The sequence below is a fragment of the Myotis nattereri genome (genome assembly GCF_964212035.1).
Source record: "Myotis nattereri genome assembly, chromosome: 9".
NCBI classification, from domain to species: domain Eukaryota; kingdom Metazoa; phylum Chordata; class Mammalia; order Chiroptera; family Vespertilionidae; genus Myotis; species Myotis nattereri.
The window spans coordinates 6,543,508-6,569,336 of NC_138084.1; the positions used below are offsets into that span (position 1 = coordinate 6,543,508).

General features: G+C 62.9%; 4 protein-coding genes across 5 annotated transcripts; 2 read left to right on the forward strand and 2 right to left on the reverse strand.

Annotated features, from left to right (window-relative positions):
- Positions 1-1,552: 1,552 nt before the first annotated feature.
- Positions 1,553-7,938, forward strand: CARNS1 (carnosine synthase 1). Its single transcript, XM_081098336.1, has 6 exons — positions 1,553-2,040; positions 2,252-2,426; positions 2,515-2,600; positions 3,569-3,800; positions 3,922-4,205; positions 5,650-7,938. Exons 1-6 carry the CDS (start codon positions 1,558-1,560, stop codon positions 6,883-6,885), a joined length of 2,496 nt encoding a protein of 831 aa, XP_080954462.1. The 5' UTR covers positions 1,553-1,557; the 3' UTR covers positions 6,886-7,938.
- A 655-nt stretch (positions 7,939-8,593) lies between these two features.
- RPS6KB2 (ribosomal protein S6 kinase B2) lies at positions 8,594-15,507 on the forward strand. Of its 2 annotated transcripts, none has more exons than XM_081098337.1 (15): positions 8,594-9,315; positions 9,655-9,695; positions 9,786-9,906; positions 10,161-10,229; positions 11,560-11,707; positions 12,799-12,856; positions 12,954-13,054; positions 13,158-13,248; positions 13,332-13,422; positions 13,537-13,644; positions 14,193-14,255; positions 14,361-14,438; positions 14,528-14,635; positions 14,730-14,842; positions 15,103-15,507. In XM_081098337.1, exons 1-15 carry the CDS (start codon positions 9,232-9,234, stop codon positions 15,287-15,289), a joined length of 1,461 nt encoding a protein of 486 aa, XP_080954463.1. In that variant the 5' UTR covers positions 8,594-9,231; the 3' UTR covers positions 15,290-15,507. The 2 variants fall into 2 exon arrangements, with proteins under 2 accessions (XP_080954463.1, XP_080954464.1); XM_081098338.1 differs by having other exon boundaries at positions 9,191-9,315; positions 14,730-14,866; positions 15,113-15,460.
- Positions 15,508-15,603: 96 nt separating this feature from the next.
- PTPRCAP (protein tyrosine phosphatase receptor type C associated protein) lies at positions 15,604-17,599 on the reverse strand. Its single transcript, XM_081098339.1, has 2 exons — positions 17,540-17,599; positions 15,604-16,453 (listed from the first exon to the last, which is right to left on the reverse strand). The coding sequence occupies exons 1-2, from the start codon at positions 17,540-17,542 to the stop codon at positions 15,830-15,832; spliced, it is 627 nt and encodes a 208-aa protein (XP_080954465.1). The 5' UTR covers positions 17,543-17,599; the 3' UTR covers positions 15,604-15,829.
- Positions 17,600-17,977: 378 nt separating this feature from the next.
- On the reverse strand, positions 17,978-23,220 carry CORO1B (coronin 1B). The gene is made up of 11 exons (XM_081099868.1): positions 23,165-23,220; positions 22,266-22,468; positions 21,781-21,903; positions 21,546-21,675; positions 21,210-21,391; positions 21,003-21,122; positions 20,192-20,296; positions 19,973-20,118; positions 19,707-19,764; positions 18,632-18,910; positions 17,978-18,467 (listed from the first exon to the last, which is right to left on the reverse strand). The coding sequence occupies exons 2-11, from the start codon at positions 22,464-22,466 to the stop codon at positions 18,342-18,344; spliced, it is 1,470 nt and encodes a 489-aa protein (XP_080955994.1). The 5' UTR covers positions 22,467-22,468; positions 23,165-23,220; the 3' UTR covers positions 17,978-18,341.
- Positions 23,221-25,829: the final 2,609 nt, after the last annotated feature.

The following is a 25,829-nucleotide window of genomic DNA, read 5'->3' on the forward strand; positions in this document are numbered from 1 at the left end:
CACCCTCACCCTCCCCGCCTGAGGGCACTGCACGTACAGTCTGCAAAGCATTCCCACCTACACATTCCTGGTCTTCATTCTCCAAACCAACCTCAGCCTCCCCTGGTTCTTGGGGCGGGGTCTGCCCTGAATGTAACCCCAGGTTACGTCACTCTTGAGTGACTTAATGCGCCCCTTGCGCTCACCCTGCCGAACACCCACCACTTTCGCCCCTGCCCCCCAGCTCTCCTCGGATCAGCTGGGTCCCCAGTGGGACTGCCCCCTGGGCTCCAAGGGCCTGGAAGACAAGGAGGGCCCCTGGGGAGGAGGCTCGGGCCTGCCACCCCCAGACTGCTTCCCTGGCTCCTGGCGCCTCGACGTGGGCCTGGACTGCAAGGCCTCCCCCGAAGGGGCAGAGGCCAGGGCCCGGACTGCCTACTACTACAGCCTCCTGCAGAGCTGCCTGCAGCAAGCTGGCCTTCCGGAGACCCAGGACCGCAGCCAGGTGCCCCGCACAGGTGCCCAAGGGCTCCATGGGGGGGAACCCCTGGGGTGAGGGAGGTGCCCGCAGCCCAGCCTGCTTCCCTCCCTGTCAAGGTCAGTCCCTTCCCCCAGGCTGTGACTAGGTCTGGAGCCCGGGCCAATTTCGGGCAGGCAGGCGGGCATTGTTTCCACGGGCCTCTGGCACCAGTCACGTCAGAGACCTAGGCTTCCCTCCACCCCCAGAAGGTCCAGCCCCGGAGTTTGCAGCCCATGGTCTGTGGAGCCCCGGCTTCCAGAGAAGTGTCTTGTCTTGGGAGCTGCAGTAGAGGCAGCTGGCAGATGGGACCCCAGCCTCCTGGCCTGCTTTACCTATTTTACGTATCAGTGGCCCCCAAAGCTCTAAAATACAGGAAGAATCAGCCTCGCCTGCGTTGTACAGACTGGAAAACGAGGTGCAGGGGCTCCTCCTCCCACTGCACAGGGGCCAAGGGTCCCAGGAAAGTCAGTGGCGGAGCTCAGGCTAGAACCAAGGTCTCTGGTCACGCCACCTCCAGCACCTTCTAGACCAGCTGCAGAGAGAAGGGAGCTAGCCTGGGGGGGGGGGGGGGGGGCAGCGCTTCCTCTTCCCTCTCTAGCTCCCCTCTGTCCCTTTAACTGCTCTCATCTATACCCAGAAGGGCCATGGGTCAGGAGAGGTGGGCAGGGAGGAAAGCAGGGAGCCCCTGGTGAGCTTGGCCTGTTGTCTTCCCTCGAGGCCGCCCTGGGGCAGAGGTGACCTTGTGCATTCTGGGATCCCCCAGCACCTTTCTGTCTGTGCTGCTGGAGGGTGGGGTCCAGAGTCCCGGTGAGTGTGCACCCAAGTTCCCCCACCCCCTCCTACAGAAAGGGCAGCCCTGCCCTGGCCCAGCCACATCCCAAAATACCCGCCAACCCTGGCAGCTGCCAGCATTCCGGGGTGCCAGCTGCCATGCTCAGAGCGGGGGTGGGTTCTGGGAGCAGCTGCCCCCACTGCCCGGGGCCCGGGCTGGAGGAGGAGGGCATGGGGCAGGAAGCCTTCCCTGGCCAGCGACTCTCCCCCGTCTGCCCACAGGAAACATGCTGCTTTGCCTGTCCCCTGCGTGGCTGACAAAGGTGCCGGCACCGGGGCGGCCAGGAGAGGCGGCCCTGCTGGTTTCCAAGGCAGTGAGCTTCCACCCGGGGGGCCTGACCTTCCTGGATGACTTTGTCCCCCAGCGCCAAGCCACCTACTTCCTGGTGGGCCTGGGACCGGGGCCTGGCCAGGGGCGGGAAGCGGCTGAGCTCGCTCGCGACCTCACCTGCCCCACCGGAGCCTCGGCGGAGCTGGCCCGGCTGCTGGAGGACCGGCTGCTGACCAGGCACTTGCTGGCCCAACGAGGCGGCGTGGCTGTGCCAGCGACCCTGGCTTTCACCTACAAGCCGCCCACACTGCTCCGGGGAGGGGATGGCGGCCCGGGACTCCGGCTGGTGGAGCTGAGTGGCAAAGAGGGCCAGGAGACACTGGTCAAGGAGGAAGTGGGGGCCTTTCTGCACTCGGAGGCCCTGGGCGATGCCCTGCAGGTAACAGGCTCCTGCCCTGGAGGTCTGTGTAGATGCCACCGGATGGGACCCATGGATGGTCACCAAGTCCTGCTGGGAAGTTACCCCACCTTTGTGTCCTGTTGCCGCCCCATCTTTGCGGCCACCCCCTGCCCTCTCATCCTCCGGTGTGACACCTCATCCCGCAGGCACAGGGGTGGTGAGCAAGCCCCTCCCCTTTCCGTGGTTGCAGGTGGCCATCAAGCTCAGCAGCTGGCGCTGGCGGGGGCGGCAGGCACTACGTCTGCACCCACGAGCAGAGGTGGGCACAGTGGCCGACACGGTGGTGGCATTGCTGGAGAAACTGGAGGAGGAGGAGAGTGTCCTGGTGGAGGCTGTGTGCCCACCTGCCCGGCTGCCCACCCCAGGTGAGAGCCACCTGAGCTGGCAGGGGTGGGAGCTGGGCTCGGTCTCCTGGCTGCTGTGCTGGGCTCAGGCCTCACCGTCTCCCCCCAGGAAATCCCCCGCCAGGGCCGGAGCTGGCTTTGCGGATCTGTGCTGTGGTGTGTCGGACACAGGGTGACAGGCCCCTGTTGAGCAAGGTGAGGGTGGCCCAGTTTTAGGTCATGACCCTGCTGCCACACCCCAGTCCAGCCCCACTGAGCTGATGAGGGCCCCTGGGCAGAGGACAAAATCTTTAAAAAAAAATTTTTTTATAGATGTTTATAACATTTTAATGTTTTTATTGATATTAGAGAGAGAGGAAGGAAGAGAGAAACATCCATGTGAGAGAGAGGAAACATCAATCAGTTGCCTCCTGCGCGCACCCCAACGGGGGAATCAAATCCACCACCTGGATATGTGCCCTGACCGGGAATTAAACCCACCACCTTTTGGTGTCTGAGACCACGCTCCAACCAACTGAGCCACACCTGCCAGGGCAAGAGGACAACATCCTGAGGGGGATCGTGTTGCCTCTGGGAGGACCCCTGGGTCTGGCCCTTTCCATGCCCCTCCAACCCTTCCTGCACCCCTCCCACATCAGGAGCCGTGACTGATCCCCATGCTGCAGCCCAGGGCGTGGGGCTGCGTCCTCTTCCCAAGGAGCTCTTGCCCACAGAAGAGGCCGACCCGGTCCCTGACAAACCTCCAGAGCCTGGAGCCCTTAGGTGGGGCCTCCAAGCTGGGAGCTCAGGAAGGCTTGGGGACCCTCCTGGGTGTACAGCTCTGAGCCAAGCTGGGAGGGAAAGGCTCAGTCCTGTCCTCAAGGAGTTGGCACAGGTGCCAGGGCTGCAGGAGCTAGGCGCCAGCATGCTTGGAGGCCTCAGGGAGCAGAGACCCCTGCGGGAATCAAACCTGGGTGGAGTCCCCCAGGGGTCTAGGGACCAGATGGGCAGTGGCTGTGGAGGTGGTTTGTGCAACGTAAGTCACTTCGGAGAACTGGGCTTCTTGGATGTCCCGAGGGGTCTGGCCTGGATCTTGGCACAGGGGGCAGCATGCACAGGGTGGGGTGGGGGGTGTTCGGGGAGGACTCCTCCTGGGCCAGTCCCCTGAGCCACAGCCCGCCCAGGTGGTGTGCGCGGTGGGCCGGGGGAACCGGCCTCTACGGCACCAGAACTCTTTGCCGCGTCCGCTGGAGGCGGCGCTGGCCCAGTGCGGCCTGGGAGAGGCGGCGCAGGTGGCGGGCGTGCGGCGGAGCGTCAAGACGGCCGCCGAGGCTGCGCTGGCCGCTGTGCTGGCCCTGGAAGCCGGTGTGAGCGCTGAGCAGCGCGGCGGGCGCCTGGCCCGCACGGACTTCCTCGGTGAGTGCGGGGGGCCGGGGCCGGGGCCGGGGCCGGGGCGGGGGCCGGGGCGGGGGACACTGGGGGGGAGGGGCCAGGCCCGGGGCGGCCCGCGCTGACCCCGCGCCCCGCGCCGGCCCAGGCGTGGACTTCGCGCTGACGGTGGCGGGTGGCGCGCTGACCCCGGTGGCGCTGGAGCTGAACGGCGGCCTGTGCCTGGAGGCGTGCGGTGCGCTCGAGGGGCTCTGGGCTGCCCCGCGCTCGGGGCCCGCGACCCAGGAGGCGGCGGCGGCCGCACCGCTGGTGGAGACCATGCTGCGGCGCTCGGCGCGCTGCCTGATGGCGGGCAAGCAGCTGCTGGTGGTCGGCGGGGGCAGCGTCAGCAAGAAGTTCGTGTGGGAGGCGGCGCGCGACTACGGGCTCAAGGTGGGCGGCGCGTGGGCGCGGGGCGGAGCCGGGCTCAGCCCGGGGTCTGCGTGGTGGAGGCGGGGCCCGAAGGGGGGGGGGCGGGGGGCGGGTCTGGGGGCGGGGCAGCCTCCGGGGTGGGGTCTGCGCCCGGCGATCTCTCTGGGGCCGAGCCAGCCGCCTGGCCCAGGAAGTCTAGCCCAGTGCTGTCCCTGCACCCCGCAGTTTTTTTATTGATTTCAGAGCGGAAGGGAGAGGGAGGGAGGAAAGGAGGGAGGGAGAGAGAGAGAGAGAAACATCAATGATGAGAGAGAATCATTGATAGGCTGCCTCCTGCTCGCCCCCAACTGGGGACCCGCCCGCAACCCCGGCATGTGCCCTGACCGGGAATCAAACCGAGACCCCCTGTTTCATCGGGCTTTGCTCAACCACTGAGCCGCGCTGGGCCAGGCTCTGTCCCCGCAGTTTTACGGGGAGCCCAGGGTGGACAGGCTGGAGGCGCGGGGCCGCATTCAGGGTTAGTGCCAGCACCGGGCTGTGAATGCCGGGCTATCCTGCAGAAAGGGCAGGCGCTTCCTCTGAGATTGAATCCCGAGGGCACCATCGGGAGGGTGCTGGGAGCAGCTTACAGATCCGAGCCAGGTTCACAGGCGTGGCCTCGTTACAGAACCTGGAGCCGTGCAGGCAGCATAGGCATTCTTATCCCCATTGAGCCGATGAAAAACGGAGGCCAAATATCGAGGCTCTTCCCGGTCCCCATCTACACCGTGGCCTCCTCTCCCCTCTCCCACAGTGCCCTGCCCCCCCCCCCCCCCCCTGTCCCTGTGCCTCCATGTTCCCTGCCTTGCACACACAGTCACCCGGATGCCTCTTCACTCCTCACATGCTGCAGTGCGGACAGCCACCTCCCTGCCCTCTGCAGGGGCTGCTCTGCCCTGGGTACCAGCTGCTTTGTCTGCCCCCCAGCGGGCAGTGAGCGTTGGAGGTGTGGGGCCCCACTGGGTTCTTCTGTGCGGACCTCCCAGTGTCAGAACACACTGGATAAAGGACGGCCAAAGCATAATGCCCCAAAGACACCGGGCCACCTGTCCCGAGCCCCAGACCTGGTGGTTTCCCTACAAATCCTGGCCGAGTGAGGCTGCCCGTGGGAATGCGCACACTTGCCCTCGCACCCCACCCCTCTGCCCTCTCCCTCCTGCAGCCTTCTTGCCTCTGGCTGGCTCTTATCCGGCTCCCAGCTTCAGCACTGCATCTTCTAGGGTGCTTTCTCTCCCCTCCAGGCTGGGTTACATGCCCCACCTCTGCACCTCCCATCTACTCAGTCATCCACGAATATTTCTTGAGCACCTAATGTTGGTAAACCCATCTCCCCTGAGGGCCAAGACCACCTTCTGGGCTCCATTCTGTTTCCTCAGCGGCCAGCACGGGCTGATCTGAGTGTGCTGCCCTCCTGTGGTTTCTGCAGCTGCACCTGGTGGAGTCAGACCCCAACCACTTCGCCTCCCAGCTGGTGCAGACCTTCATCCACTTTGATGTGACGGAGCACCGGAGGGATGAGGAGAATGCACGGCTGCTGGCGGAGCTGGTGCGGGCACGTGGCCTGCAGCTAGACGGCTGCTTCTCCTACTGGGACGACTGCCTGGTGCTCACAGCCTTGCTCTGCCAGGAGCTGGGTCTGCCCTGCAGCCCCCCGGCTGCCATGCGCCTGGCCAAGCAGAAGAGCCGCACCCAGCTGCACCTGCTGCGACGCCAAGGCCCACCCTGGCCTTCGCCCTCCCTCCATGCTGTGCCTTGCTGCCCCCTGGAGAGTGAGGCTGACGTGGAGAGGGCTGTCTGCCAGGTGCCCCTGCCAGGGGTCATGAAGCTGGAGTTTGGAGCGGGCGCAGTGGGCGTGCGGCTGGTGGAGGATGCACGGCAGTGCCACCAGCACTTTTCACGCATCGCCCATGACCTGCAGGGCGAGGCCGATCACCCTGGCATTGGGCTGGGCTGGGGCAACTCCATGCTGCTGATGGAGTTCATCGAGGGCACTGAGCACGATGTGGACCTCGTGCTGTTCCGTGGGGAACTGCTGGCTGCCTTTGTCTCTGACAATGGCCCCACGCGGCTGCCTGGCTTCACCGAGACAGCGGCCTGCATGCCCACCGGGCTGGCTCCGGAGCAGCAGGCGCAGCTGGTGCAGGCGGCCTTCCGCTGTTGCCTGGGCTGCGGGCTGCTGGATGGGGTTTTCAATGTCGAGCTCAAGCTGACGGGGGCTGGGCCTCGGCTCATTGAGATCAACCCCCGCATGGGCGGCTTCTACCTTCGAGACTGGATCCTGGAGCTCTACGGCGTGGACCTGCTGCTGGCTGCAGCGATGGTGGCCTGCGGCCTGCGGCCTGCCGTGCCCCCTCACCCACGAGCCACTGGCTACCTGGTGGGTGTCACTGGCCTAGTGTCCCAGCACCTGCAGGTGCTGCGCTCCACTGCCAGCCAAGAGGCCCTGCAGGCTCTTCACGACCGGGGCCTGCTGCGCTTCAGCCAGTTTACATCTTTAGAGGAGGCCCAGGTGCCTGGCGAGTATGAGGAGCCCTACTGCAGTGTGGCCTGTGCTGGGCCCAGCCCGGCCGAGGCCCGCCTCCGCCTGCTGGGACTCTGCCAGGGCCTGGGCATCGATGGGCCCCACTACCCCGTTGCCCACTTCCTGTCCCACTTCAAATAGCACTGGTGCCAGGGGGCAGGGCCAGAGTGCTGGAGGGGTACGGCGCTGCCTTCAGCTTCCTGACACTCTCCCTGCCTCTCCACCCATCGCCCCGTCCCAGCCCTGGCCTGGCCCACTCCTAGGCCTCAGGTCCGTTCCGGAGTGGCAGGGCCATTTTGACACCAAGGCCTCCTGGGATTAAGGGCCATAAAACATAGCAACTGGGGAGCCACTGGGCCCTCTTTCCCTCCCAAAGGCCCCAGCCCAGTCCACAGCTACCCCAGGACTCTTGCCATGGAGAAGGGACAACAGCTGCGCACGCACGCGCGTACACACACACACACGCACACACACACCACCTCCAGGGAGGTGGGAGTGTGCCCAAACCTAGCCCATCCTGCCACCCCTCCAAGCATCTCTCCCTGTCATCAACAGGAGGAGAGAACCTGGCAGGCCCTGGCCTTGGACAAATCCCGAGAAAACCTGAGACTAAACGCCCTGTCCTCTCACTCTCACCCTCGCATTTAACAAATTCCAGGACAGTTGTAGAGCCTGCTGACAACCCTGGCAAGGCTGCACCTGCCTCATTTGACCTGAGCAGTAGAAGCAGGTGGCCGGAGGTCAGCAGTTACCATCCCCCCACCCCCATGTAGACATGACTGACCCGTTAGATGAGGAAAGAGGCTCCAAGAGGAAAAGCCATTGCCTGAAGGCCACATCACAGTGGGTGGAATGTCGAGGGACAAGGTGTAGGGTCCAGGTTCCTGCTTTTACTGTCTTACACGCCCATCGGCTTCTAGGCCTTGCTAACCTCCCTGCCCTCATATGTGGCCCTGACACACGTGAACAGCCCCTCATGCATCATGTATCGTCCCCAAGCTTAGGTGCTTTGGCCTCTGGTACACCTAACTAGCACTGGCAGAGGAGAGTCTCACTCCTGAATTCAGGGGAGACTGCTTTCAGAGCTCCTGTGTTGAGCTCAGCACAGGCGCAATGGACAGCTCCAGAAGCATCCCTCTCCAAATAAAGGCTTAAGGACTACTTAAAGGTCCAGGGTCTGCGATAGGTTCTTGCGACTTGGACAACATCTCTCAGGCTCAGCTCTGTGGGGAAGGGAGAAGTGAGGGGTGCCTAGGGGGTACCTGTAACATCTGGAGCTAAGGACAACCGCCACACTGGCCAGGCTGTTGGGCTGACCTTTGTGGGAGCCTGCCAGGAGAATCCACACCAGCGCCCAAACCTGAGGGCCTCCTTAGGGTGGAATTACACCCACAGGGTCACATCCAACCAGATGACCCTCCTCCAGCACGGAGACCCCTGAGATCTGTATATCTGAGTTTATATCTACTCACCCAGGCCTCATCTGGTCCAATTCACCCCCACAGAGCCCCATCCAATAAGAATGCATGCCCAAATCTAAAGTCACAGACCAGGTTTGGTGTGTTCGTTCGTTCATTCATTCATTCATTCATTTTTTTTTTTATTGCTTAAAGTAATACAAAGGGTATTACATATGTGTCCATTTTTTCCCCCTGCCCTAGACAGTCCCCTAGCCTCCCCTATCCCCCAGTGTCTTATGTCCATTGGTTATGCTTATATGCATGCATACAAGTTCATTCATTCTTTTAACAAAGTTTTATTAAGCGCCCATTCCGTATCAGGTAGCCGGATTACAAAATGTGCTTAAATTGGCAGCGGAGCAAATTCCAACACAAGCCTATATTTACAGGTGGATGAATGAGACACAAGTCCTTTCTGGCAGGAACCTGGCAACAAAGCCTGGCGGTCAGTTGGGCACGGAGCAGTCACCGAGTAAATGCTCTGACCTGCAGGGTCCTGGAACCCGGAGGCACGGAGGCACGTTAGGGAGACACTGATGCAGCCGCCTCCCTTTCAGGGGCGAACAGATGGGAGACGTGGCCTGGCCAATGGCCACCCAGCCAGCCTGGCAGCGAAAGGCTCAGCAGGGCTGGGAATTGCATTTACACTCATACCTGTCGCGCGTCCGGCTCTGCCCCATTCAAACTCTCTAAGAGCCAAGCCGGGCGCCTCCGAGGCCGCCCCGGGCCGGTGCCTCTCCCGGAGAGCTGTGCTGGGAAGACTGAAGGTTTCTTTCGACAGAGGGTGCCGCCGGTTTGGGCGTCCTGGTAATCTGAACTACAACTCCCGAGAGGCCTTGCGGCGGACGCCATATTTCCTCCTCGCTAGGGCCAAGCGGCCGGCTCCCGGGAGGGAGATGTGCTTGCGTTATCGGCGCGCGCGGCCGGCCGCCGTCGACGTCGCAGAGAGATGACGTTGGGCCCGGCCCGGGCTGTCAGTCACTGAGCCGCTGATAAGCGCCGAGGGTCCCGCGGGGCCGGCGCCGCCATGGCGGCCGTATTTGACCTGGACCTGGAGACGGAGGAAGGCAGCGAGGGCGAGGGCGAGGGCGAGCCAGAGTTCAGCCCTGCGGTGAGTGGTCCTCCCAGGCGCGGCTGGATCCCAGAGCCGATCCCATCACCCAGCCGTTGGGATCGCCTCGGCGCCCCCCATCAGAGTGGACCCCGCTCCTGCAGACCCCGATCTTTCTCAGATCCCGGCCCCTCTTCAGCTCCTTCCCCACCGCCACCCCGACCTGCCTTCCAGGCCCTACCCCCGATCCTTCCTTTTCTGCTCTCGTCCTCTCCTCCCAGTCCTGCCCGTCACCTGCCAGCTCCCATTCGCGCCCCTTCCTCTCCTGGGCCGAGCAGCCCAGCTCGTGCGGGAGCGGACCTGCACCTCCCTGGCCTCTGACCCCTCGGTTCCCCACAGGACGCGTGTCCCCTCGCCGACCTGAGGACGGCTGCCCTGGAGTGAGTGAGGGTCGTGCGGGGGAGGCGGGAGTGGGGGAGGGAACCTGGGGAGGAGGGGGCCTTGCCCCCATCGCCCTCCTGTGTCCACAGGCCCGCGGGGCACTATGAGGAGGTGGAGCTGACGGAGACCAGTGTGAACCCCGGCCCCGAGCGCATTGGGCCCCACTGCTTTGAGCTGCTGCGTGTGCTGGGCAAGGGGGGCTATGGCAAGGTACTGGCCCCCTCCTCCCTCACAGGCTTCACCGCCAGGGGTTCCAGGCTTGTCAACCCGGAGCCTCCCACAGAACCCAGAGGCAGAAACGTAAAGGGTGGAAGGGCAGATCCTTTTAGAATTGCACTTGAAATCTTTACTGCCCCACCCTTAGGTGGCATCAGCCTCGAGGTCCCAGTGCTTCAGGGTGGGGTGGGGCCTTCTGAAGATAGGGTGTAGAGAGGGAAGTTGATCCTGTCTTCCCTGCCCTACAGGTGTTCCAGGTGCGAAAGGTGCAGGGCACCAACTTGGGCAAAATATATGCCATGAAGGTCCTGAGGAAGGTGAGTTATTCGTCCAGCCAACAAATCTGCCATTCCCGACGTGCTACACTAGGTTTTGGGGAGACGGCAGGGAGCATGGTGGAGGAGACAGCCCTGTTCTTGGGCCTTTGCTGGTCTGTTGTCAATTGTGATCACAGTCATGCCCCACTTAACGAGGGCACACACTCTGAGCAATGCATTGTTAGGCAATCCCATTGTTTCCGAACATCAGGTGTGCACTGACACACCACCTGGATGGTCTCACCTACTGCACACCAGACAATAGGGCAGAGCCTGCTGCTCCCGGGCTACCAGCCTGTCCAGCACATCACTGCACACAACAGCGCAAGATTAGATCAAACACGAGAAAGTGATGCAATCCAAAGCTGCTGTAAACAAGATGTATGAGGCTGCTGCGGTGAAGCAGGGCAGACTGTTGTATTTATAAGTAGAAAGAGCACACTCGAAAATAGAGAGAAAAAGTATAGTATAGCACATACATGAGTCAGTAACATAGTCATTTATTGTTTGCAAATATGTACTCTATGTAATTGTGGATACCATATTTTTTTAAATCCTCACCAGAGGATATTTCTCCATTGATTTTTAGACAGAGTGAAAGGGGGAGGGAGAGAGAGGGAGAGAGAGAGAGAGAGAGAGAGAGAGAGAGAGAGAGAGAGAGAAACATCGATGTGAGAGATATGCATAGTTTGGTTGCCTTCCGTACATGCCCCAGCCAGGTCCAGGAATTGAGCCTGCAAACGAGGCACGTGCCCGTGACTGGGAATTGAACCCATGACCCTTCAGTCCTCGGGTCGGTGCTCTAACCAACAAGCCAAACCAGCCAGGGCAGTGCTATGCTTTTATATAATTGGCAGCCCAGTGGGTCTGTTTCCACCAGCATCGCCACAAACATTCGAGAAATGGGTTGTGTTAGGACTTCACCTCATCACTAGGAGACAGAAATTCTTAGCTTCATTATACTTTGTGGGACCAACGTCATAGATGTGCTTTGTTGTTGACTGAAATGTCAGTATGTAGCTCATGACTGGGTATTGTTTTGGCAGTAATTCTCGACCATGGGCAGCCTTGCCCCCAGGGGACGTTTGGCAATGCCTGGGTACATTTTGGAATCGTGACTAGAGAGGGTGATAATGGTACCCAGTGGGTAGAGACCAGGGACGCTGCTAAATATTCTGCCGTGCACGAGGCAGCCCCCCACACCAAGGCATCGGTAGTGCTGAGGCTGCGAAAACTGCTAGAGGTTGAGAGAGGGTGGCTGGAGGATAATGGCTGGAGGGACGGAAGGAGCCCCCGGTACCCACCTTCTAACCGATCCCTGCCTCTCCAGGCCAAGATTGTGCGCAACGCCAAGGACACGGCGCACACCCGGGCTGAACGAAACATTCTGGAGTCAGTGAAGCACCCCTTCATTGTGGAGCTGGCCTATGCCTTCCAGACTGGTGGCAAACTCTACCTCATCCTCGAGTGCCTCAGTGGTATGAGGGGGCCCGGCGAGGGCATGGGCAGGGCCAAGGAACCAGCACAGGAAGGTCTGGGGGTCTGAGGGAAGCCTGGAGAGATGTGTGTAGAACAGCTAGGGGGCCCCCACACCCATCTGTCAGTCTCTGTCCATCCCTTTATTCGTTCATTCGTTCATTCATTTATCTGTTCATTCATTCATCTGTTCATTCATTCAGCAAACACCTATCTGATGCCTGTTGTGTCCCTCGCCTGTGTTGGGGTGGATGGGAATGTGGGAGTTTGTTTAGAAGTCTCGAGGGCTGTTTTATCCATTTCCACTGTCCCCTCGTGTCCTGTTCCTTCCTCCTGGGCCACCTCCACTCCCCAGGCATCATCTACCTGCATCCAGTCAGGTCCCAGAGCCAGTTAGGTCATTCTCTGCCGTGACTCCATCCTCTCCACTCTTCCAGGGGCAGGGGGAGGGCACAGCTGTCCTAACTCCGGCTCAGCCTCTCCTAGTGTCTCCTCCATTAACTCCCAGGTCGCCGCCTCAGAGCCTGGCATTGTTCCCAACACTCCTCAGAATTCATGGCTCCCTGTAACTGCCCGGATACAGCCTGACCTCCTTGGCCTGGCCTCTCCTGGGGGCCTCCTGTTCGCCATGGAGCGGTCCAGGCCTGCTTTTCCCCCTACCCCCTCTGCACCAACGAGCCCTGGGAGCTCCAGTCCTGAGCGCCATCTCAGCATCCCCTTTAAGTCCCACGGCTGCCACGCCTTCCTGTCCCCTCACCTTGGGATTAATTCTGTCCTTTGTCTCCTCTGTGAGGTGTTTGGGGTTAAGCTCTCAGAGCTGCCGCCTCCGTCTGGCATGTCTTCTCCCGTTAGACTGAGCATCCTGAGGGCAATGGCTGGGTCTCTTTATCTCTGTCCCCAGCTTCACCCAGCACAGGGCCAGGCACCGAGTAGGCGTCGGTAGATGTTTGCTGAATTGAATTGAACCCCCACGGCAGCTCTGTGAGGCAGGTAGGGCGGGATCATGAGCCCCACTCCCCCAAGAGGAATCCAAGGCTCGGAGAACAAGGGAGCTGGGTCCCAGCACATGGCTGCTGACGTGTTTGTGTCGCAGGCGGCGAGCTCTTCACACACTTGGAGCGAGAGGGCATCTTCCTGGAAGACACGGCCTGGTGGGTGCTACTTCCCACCTCTCTCCCGGGGGCTCCGGGATCCCGGGGCCTGCCTTCCCCACGTCACTCTTGCCCTCTCCCTGTCCTGTCTCTGCAGTTTCTACCTGGCAGAGATCACACTGGCCCTGGGCCACCTCCACTCCCAAGGCATCATCTACCGGGACCTCAAACCCGAGAACATCATGCTGAACAGCCAGGGTGCGCATGTGCAGTCGTATCTACTGGTCAGAACCTGCGGGGAGGGCTGAGGAGCCCGTGGGGTGGCCTGGGCCCTGACCACTCCTCCAACACTCCTCCTCAGGCCACATCAAACTGACGGACTTCGGACTCTGCAAGGAGTCCATTCATGAGGGTGTCGTCACCCACACCTTCTGTGGCACCATTGAGTACATGTAAGGGGCAGCTGGCGAGGCCCAGGGTCGGGAGGACAGCCAGGAAGGGCCTGGCGCAGCTGATGGTTCTACCCGACTTCCAGGGCCCCGGAGATTCTGGTGCGCAGCGGCCACAACCGGGCGGTGGACTGGTGGAGCCTGGGCGCCCTGATGTACGACATGCTCACTGGATCGGCAAGTCCAGCCTCCTGGGGAGGGCCGGAGTGAGGGCAGGAGGAGGTCCCTCTCCCGGGCAGGGCAGGGCCCGGAGGGAGGCCCACAAGGCTTCTCTCACCCTCCTCCCCTCAGCCACCCTTCACTGCAGAGAATCGGAAGAAAACCATGGACAAGATCATCAAAGGGAAGCTGGCGCTGCCCCCTTACCTCACCCCGGATGCCCGGGACCTCGTCAAAAAGGTGGGCTCCCTCCTGCCCTTGGTCCAGCCCGGCTCATTGCCCAGGCCCTGCGTGGGTTCCTGAGTGCCTCTGGGTCGTGGGGCGCCAGAGCACTCCAGCCTGTGCAGGGGGCCCCTGGGATGGGGGAACCCCACTTTGCAGTTCCAGACATTGAGCTCGGGGCTTAGCTCTGACGCAGAGCAGCTGCCGACCCCAAGTCCCTGGTCCTAACTTGCAAAGCGTTCGTGATGAGCTAGCCACTCTTCCACTGAAAAGGCAACCAGGGCACGGTAGGCCCTCATGCAGATTTGGAGTTGGGTCGCCACTAAAGCACCCTGGGGTGATGCCAGCAGCCATGGGCCTTTGTAAAGGCTTCGTAGAGAAGGGGACATTGGACCAAACCTTGGAAGTCTGAGCATCAGTAGGTAGAGACCACACTCCAGAGGCCTCCTCCTCCCCCTTCTCCCTCCTCTCCACCCCCCATCCGCTCCCCAGCCAGCTCCTGGGAACACGGGGACCCCCGAGCACCACCTCTGTCCCAGACCCTCACCCTCTGTCCTGTCCTTTAGTTTCTGAAGCGGAATCCCAGCCAACGGATCGGGGGTGGCCCAGGGGACGCTGCTGATGTACAGGTGGGCCTGGGACCACCATAGGGGGGTGCTGGAGGGCAGAGAGAGTTACTGAGGGTGCCAAGGGGGGTGAACTGTTGGCATGTTTGGGGGGCGCTCTACCCACAGAGGCACCCCTTTTTCCGGCACATTAATTGGGATGATCTCCTGGCCCGCCGTGTGGACCCCCCTTTCAGGCCCTGTCTGGTGAGTGGTGGTCCCATGGACCCAGGGGTGGGTGGAGGACCCCCATTTTGGCCGCCCCTTGACCCCTCCCCACTCCGGTCTGCCCACAGCAGTCAGAAGAGGACGTGAGCCAGTTTGACACCCACTTCACGCGGCAGACGCCAGTGGACAGTCCGGACGACACGGCCCTCAGTGAGAGCGCCAACCAGGCCTTCCTGGTACGGTCTGGGCGGCCTGCAGGCTCGGGGACACGGGCAGGATGGGCTGAGGAGCATGGCTGCTGAGCATCGCCTGCCCTGCCTCTGCCCCCAGGGCTTCACATACGTGGCGCCCTCCGTCCTGGACAGCATCAAGGAGGGCTTCTCCTTCCAGCCCAAGCGGCGCTCCCCCAGGCGCCTCAACAGCAGCCCCCGGACCCCCATCAGGTACTCGGAGCAGAGGGGAGCCTAGGGTTGGGCCAGGAGGCCGGTTCGAGCTGGGGCTCTGCCGTCAAGCCCAGGGCGGCCCCGGCTGAGGCTCTTAGCCAGCATCAGCCTCAGTTCCCATCCACCTCGGGGATGCCTGGTGGCAGGGGCTGCCTGGGTGGGCACTTGCCCTCACAGCCTATGTACCCAGGCAGGTGGGGAAGTTGGCCCTCCTGCCCTGGTGCCAGGAGGCGCTGACTCTGCCTTGGTTTCCCCTGCAGCCCCCTGAAGTTCTCACCCTTTGAGGGGTTCCGGCCCAGCCCCGGCCCACCAGAGCCCATGGAGCCCCCTCTACCTCCTCTCCTGCCAGCACCGCCACCACCACCCTCGAGCACTGTCCCCCTCCCCATCCGACCCCCCTCAGGGAAAAAGAAGTCCAAGAGGGGCCGTGGGCACCCTGGGCACTAGGAGGATGGGCAAGGATGAAGCCAGCTGCTGAGGCTCCTCCCTGCAGGCCAAGAAGGACCGCAGGGGACATTGGGGTACAGGAGTGAGTGTGTGTGAGAGTGTGTCTCTGTTGGGAGTGGCCATGCCCCTGAATCATGAGTGGGGGCTGGCTGCGGGGGAGGGCCTCCCGCCGCTGAGCTGTGTGCTCGCAGAATAAAGGATCAGATCATGGCACCGACCTGGCTCTTTCTTTGGCCGTCTGGGGGCAGGAGTGGGCAAGGTCGTGCCAGAGGAGCTGCTGCTCGGGCAGAAGGGCCACTACAGGACCACGGAATACAGGGCTGGAGGGTTTTATTTCAGACGGCTGCTCAGTGCCCCAGGGAATGAGTGCCCTTCTCAGGGAGGGCAGAGACGCATGGCCTTGGGGACAAGACTGAGGGGCGAGTGAGTCTGAGGCTCTCCCTGTGGATGTGACAGTGGGGTCCAGGGCAGGCAGACTCCTGTCATGGCAGCTGGGGAAGCAGAGGCGCAGCGACAGGGATGTGGCCCCAGGGCTGGCCCCTACAGGGCGGTGACATGGAGGCCCTTGCCCCCAGCTGCCCCAGCACTGTCGTCCCAGGCGGCGCTGCCAGCAAAGGCGTGCAGGTCGCTCAGCAGGGCCTCGGAGCTGCCTGCTGAGCCTCGCAGCTCCTTGGAGCCGAGGCTCAGGCCCCCTTCAGTGTCGCCGGCGTCACCGTCGCGTGCTTCCTGTGCGGGCTCTGGGCCGCGCTGTGGGCTGTGCTGCTCTCCACACCGCTGCTCCTCTTCCTGGGGCTCGGCCTTCCGGGGACCGCCACCAAGGCTGTAGTCTTCCTCGTCCTGCTCCTCCTCCTGCCGCTCGGGGTCCTCATCTGGTGCCTCCAGCTCCGCCCGGGCCCGGAGCCAGCGGCCCGGTGGGCTGGCCCAGAGCAGGCGGCGGGCGCGGCCCCACAGCGCGGCCCCCAGGCGGGCCGGGTGGTAGTAGCCACCGGAGTCCCGGCTGAGGCGGCACCAGGCCAGGGCCAGGCCAGTGGCGAGCAGGAGCAGCAGCAGCAGCAGCAGGACCACAGTGACAGAGCTGGAGCCCACCGTGTCCTTGGCGCCGCCGGAGCCCAGGACCCCTGGCAGGGCCAGCAGCGTCCCAAGCCCGAGGGCACAGGGCAGGTCCTGTGGGGAGACAGGCAGGGCTCATCCCCAGGCCACAGGCAGGCTGGGTGACTGGGTCCGGGGTTGCCTTTTGGGCAAAATGGGGACAGTTGAACAGAAAAGCCCAAGTCCTTGCTTGTCAACGAAGTTCTTGACCTGAGACCTGTCCACCTTTCTCCCACTGCACCTTCCAAGCTGCTGCTGTGGGGGCTCAGAGGGAGGGCTCTGCTGGGAATGTCCCGTCCCTCCTCCCCTTCCTGCCAGCCACATGGCTCGCCTCTCACCTTAGCTCCGAGAACCTCCGTGAGGCCTAACCTGACCCGGATCACCACCCTGACCTCACCCCTGCAGCCCAGCCCAGCTCCACTACCCACGCCCGCTCCTGGCCCAATAGGAATGCTACTTGTTTATTAGGTCTATCTTCCACCAGAATGAACTGCAGGAAGACGGGGATCTTTCTGGCTCAAGCACCTAAAAAATCCCTGGCACACAGCAGGTGCCTGATAAATGGTTGACTCACACACTGCCAGGGCGGGCAGGGGGGGCACGGCGGGAGCCTGCAAGGTTGGTGCTGGGGCTGGCTTTTCCCGAGGCCTGGGATGGAGGAACCAGTCCCAGGGCAACTGTTCACTGTCCACTTGGCCAGGTCCCAGGAAGGGGGTCCCCGAGACTCCTCTTCCCCCAGCTCTGCTACTGCCCCAGCTGCATTTCCGTTCAGTTTAACTCTGTCCCTGGGGACCTCAGAGGCTGGGGGAGGCGGGTGCAGCTGCCAGAGGAAGCCTGCGGTTGGAACGAGGCAGGTGGGGGGGTTGGGGGAGGGGTGCAGAGGTACAAGCAAGACTCCCTCCCAGGCAGGCTCGCCAGCAGAGCAGGGGAGGGTCTCTCCGGGGGTCTTTAAGCAGGTCTGTGTCACAACCCGAGTCCCAGGGAGGCCCAGCCCCGAGGTGAAGGGAGAGAAAGGCCCAGCTTCTGCCCCACACCTGTCCTGGCTCTGTTCTGTCCTCTGCCGGGACTGCTTGCTTTTCGCCCCTTAGAGGGAACCCTTCCTTAACTCGCTCTGACCTCCTGTCACCCCCACCCAAGGACCCAGCGGGCTCCAGCGCTCACCATGGGTCCGCAGGCTTCTCAGCGCGGGGTGCCCACCTCTAGCTCCAACAGCACCGAGTGAGAAGTGAGCTCGCGCTCAGCTGCAGCTAGGGGTTGACGCTTCCGCTTCCTGCCCACGACACCCCACCCGGCCCTCTCTGCCACAGGCCCCTTGAGCCTCCTGGGACCACCCTGACCCTCACAGGCCTCTCGCTGGGCCAGGCGGTGCTACGGAGCCTGTGACCAGGCCTCCAAGCAGAGGAAGGGGGCAGCCGGCTCAGCAGGATGTGGCCCTGACGGTTCCCACGGTCTTTTGCCTCAGTCTTCAGGGAAGAATTCAGGGGAGCTGACGGTGGGGGATGCTCATGACCCCCCGACCTTTCTCAGGTTGATGATTCCTGCGGCCTCAACTGTCCCCTTTTCTTGTCCCAGCCCCGCCTGCAGCAGAATGGCAAACCTGGCTTTTAGAAAGAGAATTTTATTTGGAATGAAAATATAGAGCCCATCCCTCCTACTCCTCCAAGGAGGGAGCTGGGAATGGGCAGGAGTGGGGAGATGGTCCCTCAGAATGTAAGCTTGTGTTGGTACAAAAATCCTCCACAGTAACAATGACAAAAGCCAGGCAGCTCCGTCCTGGGCCACAGGATGGGTCAGGGTGTGGACTGGCCCTTGAACCTGCCCCAGAGACCCTCAGCAGGGGGCAGGGGACAGGGGACAGCCAGCCAGCAGTGTGACCTGACAGCAGAGGCTGAGTGAGGAGGGGGCAGAGGAGGAGGAGGAGGTGAGGTGGGAATGGCATCCGTGGGGCCTGTGGCCTGTGGTCCTATGCGTCCCCATTCTCCATGCGACCCAGCTGCTCCTCCAGGCGGCCAATCCGCTCCCCTTGCTCCTTGACCAGAGCTCTGAGTGCCCGCAGCTCCTGCATCACCTCCTCCAGCTTCCCAGCCTCCTGCAGGGATATGGGGGTGGGGGAAGGGTCAGGGGTCACAGAGCTGTAGCCCTCCCTAAATCAACTACCAGGCAGGGAGGGGCCGGAGGCTCAGAAACAGCAAATGGTTCAGGCACACACAGCACACGGGGCTTCCCAGCACCACCCAGACCACCAGCACGTACCCCAGCTCCGGCGAGGCTGCTGCTGGGGGCGGCTGTGTTGGTGGAGGCTGCAGGTGTGGACGCCCCTGGGCGAGTGGAGCCAGGGGCCGCGGCAGGCCGGCTGTCCGATAACACGTTGCGCCGGCTGACCTTCAGGTCCCGATGCTTGCTGGGCACGTAGGCCTCCCGCAGGGAGATGAGGATGGGGTCTGCGTCCCGCCCGCTCACCCACTCCTCCGCCTCCAGGGCCGCCTCGGGCCCTGCCGTGTCGGGGTACAGATCATCCTGGAAGAGGTCCGACTGGGCAGGGGGTGAGGGAGGTCAGGATCAGCTGGGGGCCCACCATCAGTGTCCTTTTGTCTGGACTCTAGGTGGCCACCTCATCACTCTCCTGGCCTCCAGGCCTGCACCCTGTCAACCCATTCCCCAGTGGCCTGGCCCCAAGTCACCACCTGTCTAAGCTCAGTCTGTCCCTTTACTTCCCTCCTGGACACCGCCAACTGCTCCTTCTGAAGCAGGGCTTGGTGAGACTCTGGGCGTCATGGGTGTGCCCAGGGACTGTGAGCGCCTGGGACAGCCCTTCAGTCTGGTTCACAGCTCGGCTCCCTGGGACGTGCCTGGCACTGAATGGTCACTCAGCAAATGCTGGCTGGAGAAGGAGGAAACCCGTCCAAAGCTCTTGGCCGAGCATCTGAGACCCAGCCACATGTGGCCTGATCCCCTCCTCATGGGGCCTCCGCTGCGGCCAGACTCCCTGCCCCTCTCCATTCCCAGCTCTGTGCCCTGTGCCTGGCCGACTGCCCACCACTGGAGGGCCCTGCCCCAGCCATAATGCCAGCCGGCCTCCGACGAGAAGCCCTCCTGGCTGTCTCCTGTGGTTCATCCAGAGTAGGGCCTTGGCTCTCACCCTTATCTCGGCTTGTCCCCTGCCCAGTACAGCCTAACACCTGGGGACACCTGGTTGTCCAGCCCACTGACTGCACCCACACCCAGTCATGTCTCATTCACAGGCCTCACCCCACATGGCCTGTCTGCTGGAGAAGGGAGTGGGTGCCCACACACTGTCGGGTAGGACAGGGGAACTGGGTGGCCTCACCTTTCTTGGCACAGTCATGACAATGGGCTCACACTTGCGCTCATGCAGTTTATAGAACCTGGAAAAGGGAGGGAGGGAGGAGCCATGGAACCCCTACCAGCTCTCCTGGCTCCCTCTACTCCCCACTTCCAGTCCTCACCTAGCCCCTCCAAGACTGACCCCTGACCCCGGGGCTTCCTAAGCAGTCTTCTATAATTTGACCTCTCAACCCTGCCCCTGGGCCACCCCCCACCCCCAAAGCCAGCTGCCTAGGTGGCCCCTCTTACCGGGCGATCTCACACTTGCTGACCTCCAGGCCCCGCTTGGGCATGCTGCCCATGCCCCTCTGGGGCTCTTTGCTGGTGAACGTGTTCAGGAAATGGATGTAGGGGGACTCGTCTGTGATCTCAAAGTACCGGATACTGGAGTCGCCCTGTGGGGTGGGCGGGACAGGTCTCAGTGCTCGGGCATCCCTCCTCCCTGTCCACCAGACCTGCCCGCCTCACCTTGCCGCACACGTAGACCACATTGGTGTCAGGGTCATAGAAGGGCAGCAGGGCCCCGTTGCTTGAGTCCAGCTCCTGCAGCGCCATGGGTTCTTCGAGGTTTGCCTGGCACGTGGGGTAGGGTGCAGTCAGGCCAGGCCAGGCCACACTCCCCTCTCCCCTCGATGTCCCAACACTCCATCGGGACGGCCCCAGCCAGCCTCACATCCCAGGCCGGTAGGTCCTCTCCCACCTCTAAGCCTTCGCGGCATAGTGTACCCCACCAAGCCCTCCTGGCTCCCCTCTGCTCCCAGGGTCCCATTTCCCCGGCCTACGCCAGGCCGTCAGACTACTCCCAGGCTGCTGAGCAAGTGCTCACAATCCCCACCACGTGGGAGCTGGGGGTGCCAGGAAGCATCAGCCTGTCCCAGGGGCCCCTGGAGATCAGGATCCAGAAGTACAGCTGTGGACAGAGCACTTCAGGGGAAGGGCTGGGAGGCTTCCTGGAGGAGCGGCCTCTGCACTGGGTCTCCAAGGGCAGCTGGGTCGGGGCAGGCATGCAAAGGAGGGAAAGACCCTCCAGTTGGTGAGAACAATGTGGACAGAGACTCGGAGGCAGCTGGAGGCACAGGGGAGGCCGGAGAGCCGGGGCAGGAACAGGAGAGGCTGGCAGGGCTCCGGGTCTGAGAGCCTCAGGTGCTGGGGAGAACCTGAAAACCACCGGTCTCTCCAGGGTGACTCCCGCACTCCTCGCCCGGGGTGGGGTGGGGGGACGGCGCCAAGTCTCAAGCCGGCCACCTCAGGCCACCTCAGGCCAGCCAGGGCCACTCACCGGGTCCCAGAGCGCCAGCTGCCGCTCGCTCATGCGGCTGAAGCCTGTGGTGAACACCTTGCCGTCAGCCAGAAAGATGGCCCGCATGGGCCGAGCCCCTTCGTGAGCCTTCTCCCGCTCCTGGTGGGGGGCATGGTGGTCAGTGCGACGCCTGAATAGCGTCCCTCGGCCTGTTCGCTGCCCCCCTCGCCCTCCGGGACCGCGTACCGCCACCAAGGTGCCCCGGCGGGGGTCGATGATGCGCACGCTCTTGTCCTTGCACGCAGAGCAGAAGAGGCTGCCATTGTGGTTCCAGCTGACGTTGTAGATGAGGTCCGGGTGCAGGCTGTCCAGGCGGTACAGCTCCTCCGCCGTGCCCACGTTCCAGATGAGCACCACATTGTCACAGCCTGCCAGGTGGGGGGACGTCAGCCTCCCAGGCCCGCGTGGAGCACCCTACGGGGGGCCTCCGCTTTCTCATCTCTCAGACGGGCCTGGGAGGAGGTGTGGGAGGCTCGAGCGGTGCAGGAGGAGGTGGCGAGGGCGGGGTGGGGTGGTGCGGACCTGCGCTGAGCAGCACGTTGCGGGCCGTCGGGTGCCAGGTAACGATGCCCACGCGCTTGGTGTGCCCCTCCAGCACCACCACCGGCTCTGTCAGCGGCGAAACCAGCCCGTTCTCTGGGATCTGCCACACCTGTGGGAGGGGTGAGGCTGCCAGCTACGGCCTGCGCTTGGCCACGCTTCCAGCAGCCTCGAACCACCCCCGCGACCCTGGGCCCACCACAGCCCCACACCTCACCATGACCGTGCAGTCCTCGGAGCCACTGGCAATGACTTCGTCGTTGTGGGGACACCAGTCGATGTCCAGGACAGGTCCCGTGTGCCCACACACGGTCGGGTAGGCCTTGTCAATGCGGCCCGTCTGCGGGCATGAGAGGACCCGACCGTCAGGGAGGGAAAGAGGCTCCCAAGCTCCATCCCGCCCAGAGCCTGTCTTCCCCTCCAGGGAGCAGGAAGGATGCACCAGGCCTGGCCCACAGGTGGCCCAGATGTGACTGCTCCTCCTGGCCCACCTCTGCCTCGCGAGCACCACCAGGTGAGCAGGAAATGGTTGCCTCTGACCCTGACTCAGGGGCCATAAAAGACTTTCTCCTTCTGGGAAAAAAGTGGATTATGACACCTTCCCGGCAGTGCGGGGATGGGCAAGATATGGGATGTGGACATGGGTGTGGGAGGAGTGGCCAAGCCACCTCCAGCACTTCCCCCAGCCCTCAGGGGCCCCACCTTGCTCAGGGGGAGCACCAGGAAGGCGCCCCCGCCGCTGGCCTCCACAATCACCGCCAGGAACTTGGGGTTGACGGCGCAGAAGGTGCTGTCCCAGGTGACGCGGGACACTCGAATGTCTTCATAGCACTGGTCATTCTTGACCGGCTGCCCGAACACATGCCGGAATTTGCTCTGCCGAACCACCTTTCGGAAGGACATGTCTGCGGGGGGCAGAGGCCTGGTCAGCTGCCGCCCAGCGCCACGGCCCCCAGCCTCCCAGGGGGGTGCCGCTGGGGCCTGGTCATCACCACCCGCCTGGCTCGGTTTCCCCTACAGGATGGGGCCACGGGTGCAGACCCCGGCTGCCTGCCCCCGGGGCCGACGGCACTGTGAGCCCTGGAGGCCCCTTCCCTGGGCCCCCCTGGCTCCGGTGCGTGTGGGGGAGCAGGGGCGGAGGGCCAACGCCAGCGCGCGCTCAGCTGCTCCCTCCGTGGGTCCCAGGCAACTCCCCGCAGGGGCCTTCGCCGGGATGTGGGCGCTGGTGAGGAGGGGGGCGGGCAGGGGGCCGCGTCCCGGGAACGTGCGGGGCCCGCAGGAATGCGCCGGGAGCCCCCGGCCGGCGCGGGGGGCCTGGCAGGACGGGGCGGGGGGCCTGGCAGGACGGGGCGGGGGGCGGGCCGCCGCAGAGCATCCCTGAGCCGCCGCGGAGCGGGGCCGAGGTCAACCGGGGGCCCGACTGCCAGGGACCCCGGGCGGGAGCGGAGGGCGGGTGGCCAGGGGAGCGGGGCCGGAGGGTGGGGCGCCGCGGAGGGGAAGGGCTCCTCGGACTCGCGACCTCCCACCCGGGCCCCCGCGGCCCCGCCCCCGCAGCTCCGCCGCCCCCCGCCTGCGCCCCCAGCCCCGGCCTCCGCGCTCACCGGGGGCGCCGGGGACTGCGGCACCGGCCTCGGGCGGCTCCGGATCCCAGCCTCTGGGAAGCAGGAAGCGGGAATCAGGAAGTGACAGAGGAGAGGGGCGCGGGGCGGGGCGGGGCGGGGCGCGGGGCGGGGCCGGGGTCACGCGCGGGGGGCGGGGCTGGAGGCTGCGACGGTGCCTGGAGGCCGGGGCGCGGGGGGCGGGGCAGGGGCGGGGCCTGGACGGGCCTGGGAGCCCCGCCCCGCGGACCCCCAGTCGCTCTGGGGCGGAGGGATGGGTGCCCGAGGGGCCCTTCCAGGAGCGGATGGAGGCCTGCCCCTCCCCACCTCCCACCCCCATGCGTGCTCCAGGGTCCCCCAGGCCACCCACCCACCCACCCACCCACCCCAAAGTCCGTTATCTACTGGGACAGCCCACGTGTGACCGTGCCTTTAAGTTACAGAAGTATCCGCTCTTGGTTAGCGATGTAAGTAAAACGGAAGTGTTTTAAGGAGCGAGTGGAAGGCCCCCCCAACTCATTCTCCCCGGTGAGCACCCTGGGTCTTGCTGGGCCTCCCCCGCCCCCCCCCCACCTCCACCCCCCATCCCTCACACCTTCCTGTCTTTCCCCAACCGTCTCCCTCCCATGGAGACCTGGAGGTCAGTCCACAGGCCTCTCCGTCCCCGTAGCCCGCCCCTGTGACGAGGGGACTTAGTCGCTCCTGTGGGTCTCACAGGCACTCTGCCCCCTCCACCTGAGGGGACAGAGCCACTTCCCCAGGGACACCAGCCACTTCCCCTCATTCCTTCTCTGAGCATCTGTTGCCCTGGGTGACCAAGGGGTGATGGGCAAGGTCCCTTTCTCAGAAAGAGTGGGGTGCAGGGGGGTGGGGGGGAGAGCAGACGTCAGAGGGAGCCTTTCTAGGGCCCTGTGAAGCCCCCCGTGTGTCCCATGTGGGCTGGGGCTGTGCCCTCCTCATGGCCCTCACCGCACCCCATTGAGGAAACAGCTCAGGGAGGAGAGCTGCCTGCCCAGGTCACCCTCTGGGACTCAGGCCTGATCTGTTTGGCTCCAAAGTCCTTGCTTGCCCCACTGCCCCATAAACCTTGGGCAGGCCAACCCCTCCAGCCCAGGCAGGAATGTGGGTGGCTCAGAAGAGGGGAGGCAGCCACAGGCCTCACTCTCTATTATGTCTAAAACCCCAACCAGAGAACACCTACAGTGGCTGCTACCCTGCCCCCACCCCGCCTGTCTGACCCCTGCCAACCACCCCTTATTACCTACTACTGTCCTTTCCCTGCATGTGGCCTAGTGACCCTTGACCTCCTGTCCCAGAAACATACCACTTTCCTTCCTACCTCAGGACCGTGGCACATCCTGCCCCCTCATCTGAAGACTCCCTCAGATCTTGAAAAGGCTGCACCCTCCCTTCCTCCAGGCCTCTGCTCAGATGTCCCCTCCTCCAAGGGCCTCCCCTGACTGCCCTCCTCACCCATCTCTCTCCGGCTCCTCGGACTCCCACCTGATCAATTGTAGGGATTAATCAATATCATTATTATGATCCCATTACTTGTTCCCCTGCATCATTCTTAATCACGGCCTGATGTTATAGTATATAATTACTAGAGGCCCAGCGCACGAAATTCATGCGTGGGTACGGTCCCTAGGCCTGGCCTGCAATCAGGGCCATCTTCCCCGGCTGCCCGCAGCTAGCCCCACCCCCTGCCGCCACCCACCCCCGGTTCCCCTTTCGCCATCGGGTAATCGGTGCCTGACGGCCAGGGCAAGGGACCGAGAGGTGGTCAGTGTGACTGGTCCAGCAGTCATTCTGGTCATTCCACTTTAGGGTCAATTTGCATATTACCCTTTTATTATATAGGATTTGTGTATTTGTTGTCTGTCTGCCTTGCCCGCTAGGATGTCAGCAAACTAAGAACAGTACTTTTCCTCGTTTCCCACTGTATTCTAGTACCTAGAACAAGAAGACCTACCACACAGTATGTGTTCCATTAATGTACGCTGAGTGAATAAATGAACAGCAGCCCTGAATGTCGCATTGAGAAATGTTCATGTTCACAACTCTCAGAATCAATGTCTGGCCCCCATGAGGCAGAGGGAAGGTGTCTCTTTTTTTTTTTTTTTTTTTTTTTTTAATATATTTTATTGATTTTTTACAGAGAGGAAGGGAGAGAGATAGAGAGCTAGAAACATCGATGAGAGAGAAACATCGATCAGCTGCCTCCTGCACATCTCCCACTGGGGATATGCCCGCAACCCAGGTACATGCCCCTGACCGGAACCGAACCTGGGACCCTTCAGTCCGCAGGCCGACGCTCTATCCACTGAGCCAAACCGGTCTCGGCAGGGAAGGTGTCTCTTATCTGGGGAAGGGATGAGTCTTTCTGAGGGTAACAGGAACCCATCCCCATGGGATGTGCAAGGGGGCAGAGGGAAGGGCGGTGGAATGCAGGGGCTGAGCATGTTTCCTCCAACACAAAACCCTTCACTGGGCCACCAAGAGAACTCCTCTTTAGTCCTCAAAACCCTTCATGGCCCTGCTCTTCCTCCTGGATAGCAATCATCCATTATGGGTGGGATTCCCCTGGGGACCTTGGAGGTGGGGCTGGCCCAGTCTCCAAGAGGTGGGGTTTGGACTGTGGACCAGAGTTGAAGGCAGGTGGCTGGCA

Coding starts and splice junctions, on each gene's coding strand:
- RPS6KB2 (XM_081098338.1), top strand. CDS start 9,232: ATGGCGGCCGTATTTGACCTGGACCTGGAGACGGAGGAAGGCAGCGAG. Junction 11,708..12,798: donor CATCCTCGAGTGCCTCAGTG/GTATGAGGGGGC, acceptor TTTGTGTCGCAG/GCGGCGAGCTCTTCACACAC. Junction 12,857..12,953: donor TTCCTGGAAGACACGGCCTG/GTGGGTGCTACT, acceptor CTGTCTCTGCAG/TTTCTACCTGGCAGAGATCA.
- CARNS1 (XM_081098336.1), top strand. CDS start 1,558: ATGCTGCTTTGCCTGTCCCCTGCGTGGCTGACAAAGGTGCCGGCACCG. Junction 2,601..3,568: donor ACAGGCCCCTGTTGAGCAAG/GTGAGGGTGGCC, acceptor CAGCCCGCCCAG/GTGGTGTGCGCGGTGGGCCG. Junction 4,206..5,649: donor CGCGCGACTACGGGCTCAAG/GTGGGCGGCGCG, acceptor TGGTTTCTGCAG/CTGCACCTGGTGGAGTCAGA.
- CORO1B (XM_081099868.1), bottom strand. CDS start 22,466: ATGTCCTTCCGAAAGGTGGTTCGGCAGAGCAAATTCCGGCATGTGTTC. Junction 20,119..20,191: donor TGGTCTACGTGTGCGGCAAG/GTGAGGCGGGCA, acceptor CCCACCCCACAG/GGCGACTCCAGTATCCGGTA. Junction 18,911..19,706: donor TCATGACTGTGCCAAGAAAG/GTGAGGCCACCC, acceptor CCCCCTGCCCAG/TCGGACCTCTTCCAGGATGA.